The sequence below is a fragment of the Coregonus lavaretus genome (genome assembly GCF_964263955.1).
Source record: "Coregonus lavaretus genome assembly, chromosome: 2".
Lineage (NCBI taxonomy): Eukaryota > Metazoa > Chordata > Actinopteri > Salmoniformes > Salmonidae > Coregonus > Coregonus lavaretus.
Genome location: NC_139989.1, coordinates 34689746 through 34709108, shown reverse-complemented (window position 1 = coordinate 34709108; position 19363 = coordinate 34689746). Strand labels below are relative to the sequence as shown.

The 19363-nt window shown below is 45.0% G+C and overlaps 1 protein-coding gene across 1 annotated transcript in view; it reads right to left on the bottom strand.

Moving 5' to 3' along the window:
• Positions 1-19363, bottom strand: part of LOC311100451 (KAT8 regulatory NSL complex subunit 1-like) — a 102233-nt gene that overhangs the window by 4567 nt on the left and 78303 nt on the right. The window contains 10 exon segments of the mRNA XM_084141373.1: positions 98-155; positions 488-612; positions 760-926; positions 1353-1535; positions 2373-2564; positions 3906-4077; positions 6878-7064; positions 8519-8625; positions 9207-9299; positions 9937-10078. Coding sequence (XP_083997499.1) covers positions 98-155; positions 488-612; positions 760-926; positions 1353-1535; positions 2373-2564; positions 3906-4077; positions 6878-7064; positions 8519-8625; positions 9207-9299; positions 9937-10078 — 1426 coding nt within the window.

Sequence of the window (19363 nt, the reverse complement as noted above, 5' to 3'; positions counted from 1 at the left end):
TATTCTTCTGGTCTGCATCAGTAAACTACACCAATTGAGATTCTGAAAAGGTCAAAATAGATATTGGTATCCTATATTAAGAGAAAATCCTTTTTACCTCCTCAATGTCAGCCTCCTCAGCGATTGGCTTAGCACAAATGTCAACCTCCTTCCAACTGCAAAATGGAAGCCATATAATTAATACATCAGTAATTTACCACCAACGTGCGAGTGTGTGTGTGTGAGTGTACAGCTGATGTGCGTGGCTCTGAGCAGTCTCTCTTAGGCACAGATCTAGGATCAGCTTACAGTCCCCGAAATCATATCCTAACTATTGCTATTTGCCCTTCTGGACATATCTAGGATCAGCATTACAGTCCCACATCCTAACCGTTATTAATCTATTAGACGGGGGAAATCCACAAACTGGATCTGTGCTTAGTTTCCTGTCTCTAGGCAACTTCCTCATGCCGAGGTAGGCATGGCGGCCATTTTGTGTCTTGCGTACCTGGGGGTGAGGATCTCTTTGTACTGCAGTTTCTCCACGCGGGTGGTGGCAGCCACAGACATGGGGATGACGATGTTGTTGATGTCAAAGGAGCTCTCTCCCCTCCTCCTGCGGATGGGCTGATGCTGTACGGGGTAGAAGGGGAGCAGGGTCAGTCACTGTCAATCCAACTTCTAGGTACTTCTACCATGATTACTTCACCATTATTGTTTCAATCACACAGTACACACATACGCACACAGATGTACAGGCCAGATGTGTGTGTATCGTACCGGGGTGCTGTTGTCCCTCAGGCTGCTACTGAAGGGGGTGAAGGGCATGGAGCAGGTCTCTGAGGAGGCTGACAGCTGTCGGAGCAGGGAGCTGTGGGTGGGGGTGTGGAGCCCAGCAGATAGGGACGGGCACAGACTGCCCCCATCCAGGTACAGCTTAGGGGTGTCTGAGGAGAGAGCGAGATAGCTCTAGAGAGATCTAATGCAATACATTTCTTTGTAATAACCAAACCAACGTTTGACAGCAAGCTCCTCTCAGTAGAGAAAATCATGAAATACCCTAGAATCCTCCCGACTGATATACATCCATCTCTCAAGTACTCAAGCCTTTAAAAAATCCGTAACTGACACTGGATAAAATGTATACTGATTAAAGAAGATGGACCTTGTAAAAGGTGTAAGCGAGATGGAAAGGGTCAAACGTACAGTGAAAAACAAAACAAAAATTGTCTGAGCGGTGCGACAATTACCTGAGGGAGAACCCTTCAGAACTCATTTGAGCTGCCCAAGCTAAGAAAGAGGTGCTTAGAGAGAGGGAGGCAGAGAGAAAGAAAGAGAGAGATAGGAAAATAAATAGACTGCAGGCAACTTACTGTCCATCCTGTCCAGAGACAGTGAGTGTTCTCGGGGCCTCTTGCGTGCGTGGCTCTTGTCGTAGGGCCCGTGGCCCCGCTCCCCTCGGTAGTGGGGGCGGCCCTCCAGCTTGGTGGACCCCAGCAGGCTGTCCAGCTGTTGCCTGTGTAGCTTCTCTGAACGCACCTTGTGATGAGACAGGCCTGGGGAGGAGGATGGAGCAACATGGAGGGTTAGGCAGTGTGTATGTTTTGTATACACACACACAGATATACTGTCTATTATATGAATACATTTTCTACTTTAGCCACGACCAGTCAATATATAGTTCTGATTTTGTCTAACAGTGTTAATTGACTGTAAAAACATCCTCATAAACTAGACCCCACCACAACACTAAAGCGGTCATATTTTCGGCAAGGTCTGTGAGTAGGTCTGCGTGAGAGTAAAAATGCGAACAAAACTGGCTTAGAAATCTACATTTTAACATTGTGCTGCAGAGCTCTGGAGAGCACTGAGCATTAATTATGTAACGTTGTAATGAAATTATTATCAGTGTATCATGTTCCATCCATCTGTGCTCTCTGAATAGGGTCCATGCATTCAAAGCAGAAAACTTCCTAAGCTTCTTTATCAATTACACTGCTTTGTCATTTAGGCAGCTGAGTCACTGTATTTACCAGGAAACGCTGGGCCACACACTCACACCTGAATACAACAGAGTACCAAACAAAATAAAGGCTTGTTATGTAGGATGGTCAAATTTCAGGCTGGTGGGGCCTCTTACGTTTCGTGTTGTTACACTGGTATATGAACAGCCAATACTGAACATATCTCAAGAGCTTTGCAAAACTAAGAGATCCTTCCTATACATCACCTTACAGTGTACATTTTAATCTATTGTATTACACAACATTTAAGGTGTAGAAAATTAACATGCTTAGGGACAAATGGCTATACGAGCCTTTCCCACTGTGAGGCAATACCCCGGTGCTTGGCTTAAAGTCTCAGGCTTTTAGAGGTGATGAGGCTTTACTTACGGACTGTGGAGAGGAGGGAGTTGGTCATCTTGTGTTTGTCTTTGGAGGTGAAGGAGGCGGAGGGGTCATGGAGGCGTCCCGTGGAGAGCTTGTGTTTCAGGGAGAGCTTCTTCAGGGGTTTCATCTTCTCCAGGGGCCGGCTGTTCCAGTGGGACTTGAGGACGCGCTGCAGGTGCAGACTCATTGTCACGTCTACACAAACAGAGGGAGAGGGAGGGGATTTGTGGTTAGCAGCAGAAAACCTTTTTTTCTTTTACATTATAAAAAAATATATCTTTATAAGCTCTTGGCAAGAGCTCTCAAACTATGTTTATTTATTGAGAATGCATTGTACATAGTTAGGCTGATCATAATATTTTACTTGTGTTTTACATTGTATGACATCAAATGTTATGTTTGTTTCTGCATATGTAGCAAGATGTTCAAATAAACCTACACCTAAACAGGGCACATTGGCCCGGCAAAATAGAAACAAAGCACCAATCAGGTGTTGACAACTGCATAGGCATATATTCTAGGGGAACTACAGATCAGATCAAACTTGTAAAAACTACAAACCCCATCAACTGTGCACTATTAAAAAGGCCAACACCATTGTGTGTAACAGCTACAGCAGCCATATTGGACCCCTCGCTACCACCTACAGACAGTAGCATCGCATGGTCAGACTGCATTGGCTTTTCAACCACCAACCATCCCCTCTCACCAGTTGACCTAGTTCTGACTGCACCATCCATCTCCAGCCAGTCCTTTACACCTCATTACACTGCAGACTTTTGACGCTTTCACATATCTCAGGCCTAGCTAGCTCCTCTCATGTGGAAAAGGCACATCTGGGACTGCGAGAGGGGGAGGGTGGATGCAGTGAGCAGCAGTGCCTTGACAGAGCGTCAGAGTGGATTTCTCACTCAATCCACCAGGGGGAGGACTTCGGCAGGTCCAGACTGGAAGCTCAAGAAGCCCCTCCACCCCCGCAGACTCCCCTGAGGATTTGGACCGCTTCCTATTTCCCCCTGCCTTTAATCTTAGCACTGGCAGGCCCACATTACAGGCCCAGAAACAGGCCTTTACTACAGCATTAGAGAAGTGTGGGAGGGAGCTCACTAGTGGAAATCAGTGAGAATTAAATATATGTTATATGAAATGTGTGGAACAATGACCCTTGATTGGATTGAAGCTCGTGGTGCTGCATGTTCTCGATACATCAAAGCTACATCCCAAATTCTACCTAGAAAATAGTCTATATAATGGCCTAGTATTCAATACTGGATCTTTATCACTTATAAACCAACTATGCTGCTCCACTACCCAGCAAGCACAGGATGGCACAGCAACCCGTCCCTTGTTAGCCAACCCCTGACCCTTGACATAGGGCATGACGAGGGCAGAGCTACTTACAACTGTGAGAGAGAAGATGTGGCGCACGTAGCTATTAGGCATACCCTTTTTAATGCAATGTTGTCTCCAGCTGGAGCTGGTTTGGATGTATTTTTATGAACTCAATCAATCCATCAACAAACCGATCAATCTTACCGTCTGTGAGGGAGAGGATGGGGTGCACGCAGGGGTCGAACTGGGACAGCCTCTCCAGTAGAGGGCGCTCATACTGGACGTCGGAGGAGGAGGGGGTGCGGCCGCCACACGTCATACACTGGGGGTTGACCTCGCAGCCACAGCGAGGACCCGGGACGCCCATCCTCTGGCCCTGGAGAAGAGAGGGAGGGAGGGAGGGGAAGGAAAGGGGGATGATTCTTTAAACCTATTTAACCAGGTAGGCCTAAGTAATTGAGTCTGAGCGCAAATTCTCAATACAATAACAAGGACAAACGTAAAAGATCCAGACACATGGGAAACATGTACACAACAGAGGGAAACAGTCTCTGACGTAGCTCGGACAAAACTAGTCATCATATTCCTGTTCCAACAACAACATACTGTTGCACAATATCAACTCTGGGTCTAATGTCTCTAAAAATTTAACCGCTGCGAACATAGGTACTTTCTACAACGCCTGCCTTCTTGTAAGGCAATCAAAATCGGACCAGATTCAATTGTTTAAGAAATAAAACATTCAAACATACATAGCACCACTAGCTTAGCTTTTACTGCCATAACGTAGGCTAAGCCTTTGAAACTGCGGTGGTGCTGGTTTACCAAGATAAGCCAGAGTCCCTGTTTAGTTTTTTGCTTTAGCAACTATCTGAAACACTAGGAGCTGAGAGGAGAGCTTGTTCACAGCACCTTCACGTTATGGCAGCGTTTCCTTTTACTGAACAGAGTAGGAGTGTTGATCTAGGATAAGCTCCCCTTGTCCAGTCAAACCTTTTTTGAATTGTGGGTGTCTGTAAGGCGGCTCCTCCTAGTCTGAGATAAAACAACACCTCTGCTTTTAACAGAACAGGAGTCAGCAGCATTCAGCCCTGCCTGTGTCGTCGGGAGACTAGCCACCTGTTCCAAGGCCACATGAAGGAATAGACCTCTTTGGAGAACACAGAGGTAGAAGACATCTATCCTATATACACACTGAGGGTGTGTTCTCTCACTATGAGCGTTCTAATGCAGATCCTTAAATGTTCTGGTGTGGAGGGCTGATGATCACTCACCACTAACCCATATGCTGTAGTTAGTACATTGACAAACACTCCCCACATGTAATCACACTCAATGCTAGTACAAACACAGATGCTCGCATGTCCTTTCACACTTGTAAATCAAGACACACAGACTGGCATACATTAACTTTTTTAGCGCTTGTCCTTTGGACAAGTAGGACTGATTTTGTACTTGTCCGAAAGCTCAATTCACTTGTCACCCAAATAATGATGGTCTGTAACACAACGGGCCAAAAGGGTGACTTCAAATTGTGTTGTATGATGCAAGGAATCACTTTACAAAATACAATTATCATTATTATTACCATACAGAGAATCACAAAAATGTAGGCTACCCTCTGCCAATAGGCTTCTTTGCATATTCAAGCCTGTCTCAAAATAGAACACTGCCCCTTTAAGGCTTTCCTGGAGGATGGTTGGCCAAAAATATATTGCAACATTACAATTACAACTAAATACTTAATTGAATGAATCAGGGATCAAATGGCTAAGGTTGGCTACCTCAAAGCAAGGTAACTAATTGAAGACATGTTTATCTGCCTTGTAAGGCTAAAATATTCAGGTTTCAGTGGAGATCTACTTGACAGCATTGGGAGTCATGTGTCATTTGGGATAGGTCAACCATACCAATATCTTAACGTTGACAGAATGACATGGCCAATGCTTAATATAATCTTTCCAAATGTGTCAGATTTATTTAATTTTAACATTTTTTTTTTCTTCATTTTAGTCATTTAGCAGACGCTCTTATCCAGAGCGACTTACAGTTAGTTAGGTGACTGCATACATTTTCATACTGGCCCCCTGTGGGAATCGAACCCACAACCCTGGCGTTGCAAACGCCATGCTCTACCAACTGAGCTACACAACTCCCAATTTTGAGTGCTTGAGAGGCGGTTTTACAACAGGACTATTTTGGTTTGGTTTATTAACACACTCGTTCATTATTCACGACGAGTGCTGCTGGAACGTTTTTTTTAGGACATCGGACATGACAATGACATTAATAGATGCTTTTAGCTAAATAGTTAACTACCAAGATAACTAGCCAGGCAACACGATATGTTTTGAATTGGCTATCTAGTTTATTGGTTGTCTATCAATATTTTATAGGCCTACCTGCTGTAACGTCTCCCTCTCTCTCCTTGGGGCCCAATCACACTGGCACACACCAGGTGATGCCCACACCATGACTTTTCAAGGATTTTCATGACCATAAGAACCCTGTTTGCTGACCAGAAATGAGCTATAACTGGGCAAATAGCTCACTAACTAGCAAGGAATATGAACAAATGTGCTAATGTGGCTACATGCAGCTCTGCACTTTGATCTTTAAAAGTGATTGACATACCCAGCCTGTCAATGCAATACAATTATATTCTGATGCGCTCTGCAGAAATTGGGAGAACAGTGCACAACAACGCATGTGGATGATACTCTGGTCCAATTCTGATGTGAGTAATTGTTTGATATTGTGATTTGAGTGAATTATTTTAACTTGCGGACAAGCGTTAATGTCGAGCCATGTAGTATTATGAAAAGTTGCTTACGAAACACAATTACACATTAACAAATAAACACACACACCAATCCACCACCCATGAGTAAAAGGACACACATTGCAGATGGCATATCCATATAAACACACACATAAATATATAGGCTATACACACACACAAAATATCAGCCAACCACTCTGTAGTTCAAGGACACTGACAGTCATACTAGCCCAAACAATACACTCATTCACTACCCAGTAAAAAAAATAAGCAAAAAACACACTAAATGACAATGTAGCCGTGAAAGCCAACACACAAACAATATTACACACACACACACACACGATAGAACACACACACAAACAGCAAAGCGTGCACACACACACACACCAACCTTGCGGTTGAGGTTGGTGACAGTGCTGGGCCTGACGAGGCGTCGTCTCTTGCAGCTGAGGAGGGGGCGTGTGCGGGCCGCCACACACGTGTCATCCTGAGGGGAGCACAGTGGCTGGGGCTGGGACGAGGGCTGCTTCCTCAGCTGCTCCTCCAGGTCAGAACACTCTGGAGAAGCAGGCCGCAGGCTGGAGGAAGGGGGAGGGACAGTCACTCATCAATACTATGCTACACGAAAATAGAAAGCGAAACCCTGTGCACAGCAGTGCATCTAGATCCATGAGCTGCTGATAAATATTTGTGCCGAGTGATTAGTGCTTTTCGAGGTCGGTTCGGTTTCGGTTCGATTATATAAATAAATAAAAAAATCACATTTTCGGTTTCGATTATTTGGGTTGAATGCTGTAACACAGAATAAAACAATTAATAAAAGTCCCATGATGCTAGTGACTGCCCATCATTACTGCTTATCACTTATTAAGCATAATATATTCACATTACTTTAATAAAATATTTCAGTTGTGTATATTACATTTTTATTACTTTATTATTTAATACCAAGTCATCATCTCATCTCTGTAGAGCTGCTGCCTATGCTGTCTGACAAAATCACTATTTTGTAGTTCTTCAAAGTAAATAAGGCATACTATGACAGCTGAATACCAACTATCAATCACTTAGATCATGTATTTTCAGGTAGCGACACCTCACAAAGCAACAGCTGCTCTCTATATCCCCTCACAATCGCTCATTCTGCCTCTTCCATAGTAGACATAAAAGAAACAGAGACCGGACAAGTAGATGTAAAATGGATTATGCTCATTTTAGTAAATTACCACATTTTATGAGCTAAACTATGTAGAATAATGGCCTGTTGGAAACTACAACTCCCTACTACATCGCACAGTTCAGGCTGGATCTGATTTATCTCTAGAGAAACTGTGCAATGTGCGCATTGAGCTCACAGAAAAAAACAGAACAAAATGGAATTCAAATAATTGAACCGATGTCTGTCAACTAGTTGTTTAAAACCCAAAAAATAACCAACATTTCAGTTAATCGCTCAGCACTAATAAATATGGACAATGTAGGTCTATAGACCCACGCCATAAGCTGGAGGGAAGGGAGGGACAGTCACTCTTCAACATTGCAATACATGACTCAGCATAATACTACTACTACTGATAATGTTCATAATGATAATTATGGATTTATTTTTTTGATTGTCCATTGAGTAGCTTATTTGGTAGGTCTCAATGTAACAGTATGGGGGAAAACTCCCATCCCATTTATCACTATAATGAGTGTGAATACATATTACTCAGTGACATAATTATTTTTCATGTATGACACAAATAACTTCCAGTCACAGTTCTGCATTCCACTTGAGGAAAACAATGGCTGCAGCATGGCTGCAGCATGGACACATGTATGTACATGTTTGTCATGTTTGTACAGTGCTGTGTGTAAAAACCCTGTAGTATGTTTGGGAAGGACAATGAGCAGCTGCAATTCCCACATGGATCATGTCCCCTCACACAACCCCCCCCCTTTGTTCAGACAGAGTGGTTGGCATTGAGGAGGCCTTGCTGCAGGATCCACACACTGGACGGGTAAGAGGGTTCATTCGGTCGTGTCGTACCTGTTGATGATCCCGTTAACCTGTCTCCCGGACGTGCATCCTTTCCTCGGGCCCGTTTCCACGGAGACCGATCCGGGACCCTCCGCCCCACCGTCTGAGCCGCACTCCTGGAACCAAAGACAAGGTTGGCACGGCTACCATTGAACTCCCCTTCTAAACTCTCTTCCAACCCAACCTCCTCAACTCCATTCCACTACAGCCTAGCCCAGAACAGTTGAATGGGCTCCTAGTGAATTCATCGGGCCACAACTGAATGGATAGAAAGGTCAACACACTTGGCATGACAAAACAAAGACCACCACTGTTTTGGGACCTCCCCCCCTCCCCCCTAAGTCCCGGAGGCTGGTTGGGGTTCTGTGGGCGAGTCTTGTTCCCATCTCTCTATTTTTGGGCACAGTGCCAGGGTGCCATCTTGAGCGCTGTCATCTCTCCCTCCCTCCCTCTTCTCTTTCTCCCCTGAACTGGTAAGGAGGGACCACACTAAGTGGAAAACTCGCATTTGTTCTCCCTTTCGCTATGATACAGTACATTATACTACATGACTTAAGAGGATGTAGTACTAATTGAATTTTGGACATGTTCACCGAAAATTAGGGCATGTTTAGGACATGCGATTTGATGTCTAAGAAATTAAGACAAAGGCTTGTTGAGGATCTGATTGGACAGTTACATCGTCAGACTCATTTACCTGTATTACCGGGCAACCAACAGGCTCCGCCTTCACCTCCCCGTCCTCGGGTGACACGTCAAAGAGGGAGGTCTCTGCCAGCATTATGGAACCCTACGAGAGCGCAGATAGGCCAGGGTGAGCTCTTCAGTCCTTCTGATTCATAATACCAGAGATAACTGTGGCTTTGCACCAAAGTAACTGGTTTTGGTGTAGCCACAGACAAGGTAAGGGGCACCATGAACAAGCTGTTGAGACAATTTGCTATAGATTTTACCAGGAAGGCTATGATATTCCACTGGGAAATTACTGTTGGATGGATGAAGTGAGAGAAAGAAAGAAAGAGAAAGAAAGAAGCAGAGGATAAGAGCGGGGAAGAGAGTGAGGGATAAAAGCAGACTGACATGTCAGAGGTATCGAGGTGCGCACCATACTCTTGACAAGAACAGAATAGAAAAGCATTCCCACTTTTCTCATCTGTCGTTGAGGTGTGAGCTGAGCTACTTTGAGCGTGGGGTGCGAGAGACATGTTAGGTCACATGACCTGCTTCTACATCCCCATCTACCAATGACATCATGACTTTCACCAGGTTCGCCCCCTCCCCCTCCACTATTGGGCTTGTTGCCAGGGCAACCCAGGTGGCTGAGACTGAGGGTGCTGATCATAGAGAAACATTTAATTACTAAACAAAAAAAATGTAATCAGTGTTAAAAACCAGTGTTGTATTTATTGTGTGGTGGCGGTGCTGACCTTGTTGGAGCGAAGCTGGCGGTAGATGTCGGTCTGCTGGCGGATGCGATACTCCAGGTCGGACACGTGGGCCTGCAGCCAGTTCCAGTGGCTGACTATGGAGGCCCTATCCACCGCGTAGCGCCCCTCCGCACGTCTCCATCTGTAGGGCAGAGAGAGAGGAGGACAGGGTCAGAGTAGAGGCAGGAGAGAAGGGTGTGTGTGTGAGTGAGAGAGAGAGATTGTGTGTGGGTAGTGTGATTGCTTGTTTGGAGGAAGGTCAGTGAGGGCTATGAAGGTCAGTGACAAGGCCTTTTGGAATGAAGTAAAAGGTGCGTCACACAAATAACAGTAATTGAAAAAAGCCTCAAAAACATCCACCCACCTCCACTCAACACTAGCCACAGACCTTCGTTATTACATCTAAAATGTAAGCCATCACACACACACACACACACACATACGAGATGGGCACGGTTATTCGAACGGCATTAGTACTCGGTTACTGAAGTGTATATATTTTTTTAAGGCTTTGTCTAAAATTTGATTTCATTATCTGTGTGACATTGCTACATTCCAGGACAGACCATACAACATTTTTATTAAACAACAGTTTTATGACAGTTTTTCTGAATGCGCCCCATAAAAAAGACGCACCGGTAGCCTAGACACTATTCACGCCTCTAGCTTGTTGTTGTCGGTCAATCAAAGAAGCTTTACAGTCAGAGGCTCTTTGTGTAGCAAGTGAAGTGGGAGATTTCTAATCAATGGAAAATCCCCCTCTCCCTCCTTCCAACAAGCAAAGTGCACCACCTCTCCTGAGTTACGCGAGCAAGTCCCCATTGAATTAGAAAATGAATGATATTATTCGAATAGTGAAATCAAAATCATTCACGATATTATTCGAATAGTGAAATCAAATGCCCATTCCTAACACACACACACTTCCAGTCCCCCAGTGACTGATGACATTTAGTCTAATTAAATCGACACTTTCTCTTGGCTCCCCAAGCTGCTCGACTTTGTTAGTGTTCTTACATTTCAATAGCAGTAGCAGCACAACATGTACCTAGTTACAAACCTGTAGTTGCCATCTTTCCACTGAATCCCCTTCCCATGTGTTCTACACCTGGGTCTGCACGCCTAGTAGTTGGCTCCCCAACCCTGAATGTGCTGTGTTCAAGCCAAGATTTCGACATGATTGCGCTGTGAGCGAAGGACATTTTGGGTAGGAAGAGGTCTCTGAACTCTGTGACATGACTCAAGATTACCCTCGATCACACTCTGTCCCAGAAAGAGGGAGGGAGAGAGACAGAGAGAAACGAGGGTGGGAGGGGGTGACAGGGGCAAGAAATCAGTGCAATGGGGGTAAAAGAGAGGGTAGGGAAGAGAGAGATGATCAGAAACTGAGAAAGTGAAGGGGCATGTAGAGTTAGAGCGAGAAAAAAAAAGAGAGGGCTGCTATGTTCTTTCTATAGAGCCAGTGTTACATAACCCACTTTCCTATCAGTCTGGTGAGATGGCTGGAGACCAGTGAGGCCTCTGCTGCTACAGGCCCCCCTCCTCCTTCCCCACCCCCTCCTTTTCTCCCTCCCTCCATCTCCTCATTTACACTGACTGGAATTTAGAGGACAACCTTTCAACACACTATGTGTGCATCCCAAATGGCACCCTATTCCCTATTTAGTGCACTCATTTTGACCATGGCCCATTTTGACCATGGCCCATAGTCAAAAGTAGTGAACTATATAGGGGATAGGGTGTCACTTGGGACACAACACTGGTTCAATACCCTCCCAAACACCCTACGGCTTTCATTCTCACCCTCTTTACAGCTATCAATAATCGATACAGACCAACCAAACAAGGTCACTTTTTGTTTAGAAGGGGCTATTGTTCTCGCTCCCAGAATCTCTTATACCGACACAGAGACTTAAGCCTAGGAGGAAGACGTAGGCCTAGGAGGACTGGTTTAGCTAAATATGCTGTTTTCACAATGTGGCAATGTAAAATAGAAAATGTATTTCGAAGACTCAGAGAGATTTCATGTCACACATTCAGATGAATGCCCCAAAGCGTCTACACACAATCCTCATCAATATACACAGTACCCCACAATGACAAAGCGAAAACAGGATTTTTTACAAATGTATAAATAAAAGTTACAAAACAAATTCCTTATTTACATAAGTATTCAGACCTTGCTATGAATCTCAAAATTGAGCTCCGGTCCATCTTGTTTCCATTGATCATCCTTGAGATATATATATATAGGTCTGTGCATTTCCAAATCATGTCCAATCAATTGTATATTCCACAGGTGGACTCCAATCAAGTTGTAGAAACATCTCAAGGATGATCAATGGAAACAAGATGGTCCCAGATATATGGTCCCACAGTTGACAGTGCATGTCAGAGCAAAAACCAAGCCATGAGGTCGAAGGAATTGTCCGTAGAGCTCCGAGACAGGATTGTGTCGAGGCACAGATCTGGGGAAGGGTACCAAAAAATGTCTTCAGCATTGAAGGTCCATGAACTCAGTGGCCTCCATCATTCTTAAATGGAAGTAGTTTGGAACCACCAAGTCTCTTCCTAGAGCTGGCCGCCCGGCCAAACTGAGCAATCGGGGGAGAAGGGCCTTGGACAGGGAGGTGACCAAGAAACCGATGGTCACTCTGACAGAGCTCCAGAGTTCCTCTGTGCTGATGGGAGAACCTTCCAGAAGCACAACCATATCTGCAGCACTCCACCAATCAGGCCTTTATGGTAGAGTGGCCAGATGGAAGCCACTCCTCAGTAAAAGGCACATGACAGCCCGCTTGGAGTTTGCCAAAACAAGATTCTCTGGTCTGATGAAACCTGAATGCCAAGCTTCACGTCTGGAGGAAACCTGGCATCATCCCTACGGTGAAGCATGGTGGTGGCAGCATCATGCTGTGGGGGTGTTTTTCAGCGGCAGGGACTGGGAGACTAATCAGGATTGAGGGAAAGATGAACGAAGCACAGTACAGAGAGATCCTTGATGAAAACATGCTTCAGAGCACTCATGACCTCAGAATGGGGCGAAAGGTTCACCTTCCAACAGGACAGCGACCCTAAGCACACAGCCGTGACAACGCAGGAGTGGCTTCGGGACAAGTCTCTGAATGTCCTTGAGCGGCCCAGCCAGAGCCCGGACTCGAACCCGATCGAACATCTCTGGAGAGACCTGAAAACAGCTGTGCAGCGACGCTCCCCATCCAACCTGACAGAGCTTGAGAGGATCTGCAGAGAAGAATGGGAGAAACTCCCCAATTACATTTGTGCCAAGCTTGTAGCGTCATACCCAAGAAGACTCTGTAATCGCTGCCAAAGGTGCTTCAACAAAGTACTGAGTAAAGGGTTTGAATACTTATGTAAATGTGATATCTGTTTTTTATTTTAAATAAATTAGCAAACATTTTCTAAAAACCACTTTTTGCTTTGTCAATATGGGGTATTGTGTGTAGATTTATGAGGGACAAAAACAATTGAATCCATTTTAGAATAAAGGCTGTAACGTAACAAAATGTGGAAAAAGTCAAGGGGTCTGAATACTTTCCGAATGCACTGTATACTCCCTCTCTTCATTAGCACACAATCACACATGCAGACTAATTAGCGCACACACACACAACTGTAGGAAAACGAAAGTAAGGCAGCCTACCATTTCCATTTGTAGTGTGATATAGGAAAAGGTCCCTGAAGTGTGACGTGGCCAGTTCCATGAAGGTAGCCAGTGAGCAGTAACACATGGGACTGAATAATCATCTACTCATAGGTGCTGTATTATATACTCCGATTAGCAAAAAAAAAAGCACACATGGACCTATATACAAGGCCATTGCGGAGAGGGAAGGTGGTGGGGAACCAAAGACAAGTTATAGGAGAGAAACAATTAACTCTTCCTGTCTAACAAAATAAACACAAATCTGGACCAGGACCCCTGAATCCACTGTTTATCCTGTTCATTTTAAATTAACAGTGCTATTTTCTACCCCAAGTCTCTTTTTTAAATTAAAGAAATTCCACATGGGCTGTGGTGAGTGTGGGGGATGGGTAGTACTGTAGTAGGCCAAGTACTGCAGTACTACAGTCAGCCACCGGGGGCAGTGGAGCGAAGAGAGAATGAACCATGAGTTGTAGGGCTATGGAGAGAGAAGGAGAGGGAGAATGCTGTGTGTTGTAGGACTGTGGAGAGGGAGGGTGAGAGAGAGAGGGGAAGGGACAGAGGGAGGAGTTTTGGCTGCTGCCTGCCTGCTGCTGTACCAACAATGAGTCTCCCCGCTCCTTTCTGTGATCCACACAGGAACAGGAAGCAGGAAGTAGCCACAATCACATTCTCTCTCGCTCCCTCTCTTTCACTCAAGACACAGAGAGAAAGCGAGAGAGAGAGAGCGAGCGGGAGAGAGATACTGTCTTGAATGATGCAGAGGTTCTTGGTTCTGCTCGCCCCAAGTCTTAGTGTCACACTCTTTATGGAAACAATTACACTAGAGCTTACATTAACATAAAACACTGGCGACCTACTGGTGTAGGGGTAAGCCTCAGTGGAAAAGCACCAGTACAGGGACAACCAATAACACTGACGTTCACAGAAACACCCACACAGGAAAACACACAAGTAAAATCAAAAAAACTAAAACCAGGACAGGAGCTCTGACAAGAAGTCTCTCCCACACAAAACATGATGTGTGTGTGTGTAATATAACAACACTCTCACAGAGGGCATGTGAAGTGCCCCTTCTGACTTCCAGAAACACAGACAAGGTTCTTTAGAAATAACAAGACATGTTACATTTATTTACGACTCATTTCAATAAGCGCTCAGAGCCGGCGAGGGCGTTCGGCAAAACAGGCCTCTTCCTTGACTTTCTGACAATACCATAATACAACAATTCTGTGTGAGTGTGATGACAATCAGGAAAACAAGTGCCACTCTCTATCTCTGACTAGTACAGTGATATTTACTGACACACACCATGGATTAGTAGCAAACATGAGTCACTCGCTTTTCTCTTTCGACTTTAAGCTGACATTCTCGGTTGCATGAACGCTGTCTGGGACGTGTCTCCTCTCGGTAAGAGGGGAGGTTAAGTGGCCCTGTGCCATCCTCTCTGGTGAGGCTCCCTCTCCATCCATCACACTACCACACACTATCTGCATTGACCCTTTTTGCACCAACTTCTTTAGACTCATCACATACGCTGCTGCTACGGTTTATTATCTATCCGGTTGCCTAGTCACTTTATTCCTAGTTATATGTACAGTGGGGGAAAAAAGTATTTAGTCAGCCACCAATTGTGCAAGTTCTCCCACTTAAAAAGATGAGAGAGGCCTGTAATTTTCATCATAGGTACACGTCAACTATGACAGACAAAATGAGAAAAAAAATCCAGAAAATCACTGTAGGATTTTTAATGAATTTATTTGCAAATTATGGTGGAAAATAAGTATTTGGTCCATAACAAAAGTTTCTCAATACTTTGTTATATACACCCTTTGTTGGCAATGACACAGGTCAAACGTTTTCTGTAAGTCTTCACAAGGTTTTCACACACTGTTGCTGGTATTTTGGCCCATTCCTCCATGCAGATCTCCTCTAGAGCAGTGATGTTTTGGGGCTGTCGCTGGGCAACACGGACTTTCAACTCCCTCCAAAGATTTTCTATGGGGTTGAGATCTGGAGACTGGCTAGGCCACTCCAGGACCTTGAAATGCTTCTTACGAAGCCACTCCTTCGTTGCCTGGGCGGTGTGTTTGGGATCATTGTCATGCTGAAAGACCCAGCCACGTTTCATCTTCAATGCCCTTGCTGATGGAAGGAGGTTTTCACTCAAAATCTCACGATACATGGCCCCATTCATTCTTTCCTTTACACGGATCAGTCGTCCTGGTCCCTTTGCAGAAAAACAGCCCCAAAGCATGATGTTTCCACCCCCATGCTTCACAGTAGGTATGGTGTTCTTTGGATGCAACTCAGCATTCTTTGTCCTCCAAACACAACGAGTTGAGTTTTTACCAAAAAGTTATATTTTGGTTTCATCTGACCATATGACATTCTCCCAATCCTCTTCTGGATCATCCAAATGCACTCTAGCAAACTTCAGACGGGCCTGGACATGTACTGGCTTAAGCAGGGGGACACGTCTTGCACTGCAGGATTTGAGTCCCTGGCGGCGTAGTGTGTTACTGATGGTAGGCTTTGTTACTTTGGTCCCAGCTCTCTGCAGGTCATTCACTAGGTCCCCCCGTGTGGTTCTGGGATTCTTGTGATCATTTTGACCCCACGGGGTGAGATCTTGCGTGGAGCCCCAGATCGAGGGAGATTATCAGTGGTCTTGTATGTCTTCCATTTCCTAATAATTGCTCCCACAGTTGATTTCTTCAAACCAAGCTGCTTACCTATTGCAGATTCAGTCTTCCCAGCCTGGTGCAGGTCTACAATTTAGTTTCTGGTGTCCTTTGACAGCTCTTTGGTCTTGGCCATAGTGGAATTTGGAGTGTGACTGTTTGAGGTTGTGGACAGGTGTCTTTTATACTGATAACAAGTTCAAACAGGTGCCATTAATACAGGTAACGAGTGGAGGACAGAGGAGTCTCTTAAAGAAGAAGTTACAGGTCTGTGAGAGCCAGAAATCTTGCTTGTTTGTAGGTGACCAAATACTTATATTCCACCATAATTTGCAAATAAATTCATTAAAAATCCTACAATGTGATTTTCTGGATTCTTTTTTCTCAATTTGTCTGTCATAGTTGACGTGTACCTATGATGAAAATTACAGGCCTCTCTCATCTTTTTAAGTGGGAGAACTTGCACAATTGGTGGCTGACTAAATACTTTTTCCCCCCACTGTATATATCTACCTCAATTACATCGTAAGCCTGCACATGGACTCGGTACTGGTACCCTGTGTATATAGCAAAGTTATCGTTACTCATTGTGTATTTATTATTACATGTTATTACTTTTCTATTATTTCTCTATTTTATTTATTTCTGCGTTGTTGGGAAAGGGCCCATAAGGAAGCATTTTACTGTTAGTCAAGACCTGTTGTTTACGAAGCATGTGACAAATAACATTTTATTTTATTTGACACACTTCCTAAGTCTCTGTGAGAGGCCTAACTTCAGAGACACATACAGAGGGGTCACAGAACTCTGGGAGGACGTGTCTGGGTGAAACAAGCCCTTGTGGAAATATAGGGATACACTGCCTGGTATTGAGAAGAAATCCAGAGTAACATCAGTAAGGAGCATGTATGGCTTTGTGGTAGGAAAGTGTGTGTGTGACCTTGAAGCGTGGGGTCCTGTCCTCTCACCCGGGGTGAGTCATTCACACTGCTCTCTACTCTGCTCTCACCTAGGAATGGGAGCTGTTTTGCAGGGCAGAGACGATACCAGTATCACAATCCTCGTTAGTATCGTGGCAAGGAAACAAAACACAAAGCGGATTTAACTTCTGGAAGAGAGCAGCCCTAATGTGGGAAACAACATTATATTGTGACATTTATTTACTTTCCAATATTTTACATACAGCATGTTTTTAAAGGACCAAAGGATTTGATCCTGGTCGCATTTTCCTTTTTGGCATGGACAAAATATTGCGAAACTGGTATCGTCACAGCCATTCTGTTTTGTAGTGTGTGTGTGTGTGTGTGTGTGTGTGGCTAGACAGTAGTAATGTCCATAGTAAAGGAATGCCAGAACACCAGATGATTGTTAGCTGGTAAACTACAGAGAGAAATAGAATGGAATCTCATGCTCAATATAGCACTCTTAACATCAAACTAGCCCACCACTCCAACATCAAACCAAGTGCCTTATGATTTATGTAAAAATCTAACACTTTCATTAATATTTAAGATATTTTCAGAAGCCAGCCAGTAGCTTACATGTCAGTCAGTGGTATACACACGCACACAAACGAGAAACCCGCCCAACCAGGAAATGAACGCAGCGAGCAGTGAGGCAAAACAAAAACACAGGAAATAAAAGGAGGGTGGTAATCGTCATTGTCGCTGAGGTAACAGGGACTGAACCGTCAGAAGGAAAATAACATCTGATTATTAAAGGGAAAGGAACGAGCGCATGGGAAGAAAAATCATCTACCCTTCTTTAAAATACATGAGCATATCTAAATGCCATTAGCAGTGTGGGATGAGCCAGGAGCAACATGCTGCTTTTAGCAGCGACAAAAGAGCGAGAGGGAGAGAGAGAGAGGGAGGGTGGAGAGAGAGGAAGAGAAAGCAGCTCTTCCAGTCAGCCTGTGTGTGTGTGTCTGTCTATGGGCGGGGTTTAGTGGAGAACAAAGGGTTTGATGTGCTGGGAGAGAAAAAATAATAATAATCACGCCCACCTCCCCTGTCACATGACTAGCCTTCATGGCGCAGCAAAGGCGGCGCGAGTGAGAGAGACGAGTGAGAAGGCGGGAGTGAAAGAGGCGAGAAGCGGAGGGAGGGAGTGAGGAGGCAGGGAAAAAATGGAGGGAGAGGGGAGTAGCGGAGTGAGGAGCCGAGAGGAGAGAAGCTGGTGAAAGAGGAGAAGAGGGCGAGGAATGGAGAAGTCTGGGAAGGGCATTTACAAACCCATTCCATTCCTGCTGGAAAAATACAGGGAGCTAACCAGGTCTCTTCCGAATGGTCTGACTCCAACACCATCATTGAGTTTGCAGATGACACGGCGGTGGTAGGCCTGATCACCCATGACGATGAGACAGCCTATAGGGAGGAGGTCAGAGACCTGGCAGTGTTGTGCCAGGACAAAAACCTCTCCCTCAATGTCAGCAAGACAAAGGAGCTGATCGTGGACTACAGGAAACGAAGGGCAGAGCACGCCCCCATCCACAGACAGGGCTGTATTGGAGCAGGTCGAGAGCTTCAAGTTCCTCGCTGTCCACATCACTAAGGAAAGAATTGTCATGGTCCACACACACACACCAACACAGTCGTGAAGAGGGCATTACAACGCCTCATCCCCCTCAGGAGGCTGAAAAGATTTGGCATGGGCCTTCATATCCTCAAAAAGTTCTACAGCTGCACCATTGAGAGTATCTTGACTGGCTGCATCACCGCTTGGTATGGCAACTGTTTGGCATCCGTCCGCAAGGCGCTACATAGGGTAGTGCGTAAGGCCCAGTACATCACTGGGGCTGAGCTCCCTGCCATCCAGGACCTTTATACCAGGCGGAGTCAGAGGTAGGCCCTAAGAATTGTCAAAGACTCCAGCCACCCAAGTCATAGACGGTTCTCTCTGCTACCGCACAGCAAACGGTACCGAGGCACAAAGTCTGGAACCAACGGGACCTTGAACAGCTTCTACCCCCAAGCCATAAGTCTGCTAAATAGTTAACCAATAGCTACCCGGATTATCTGCATTGACCCTTTTTGCACTGTTTTGACTCATCACATGCGCTGCTGTTACTGTTTAT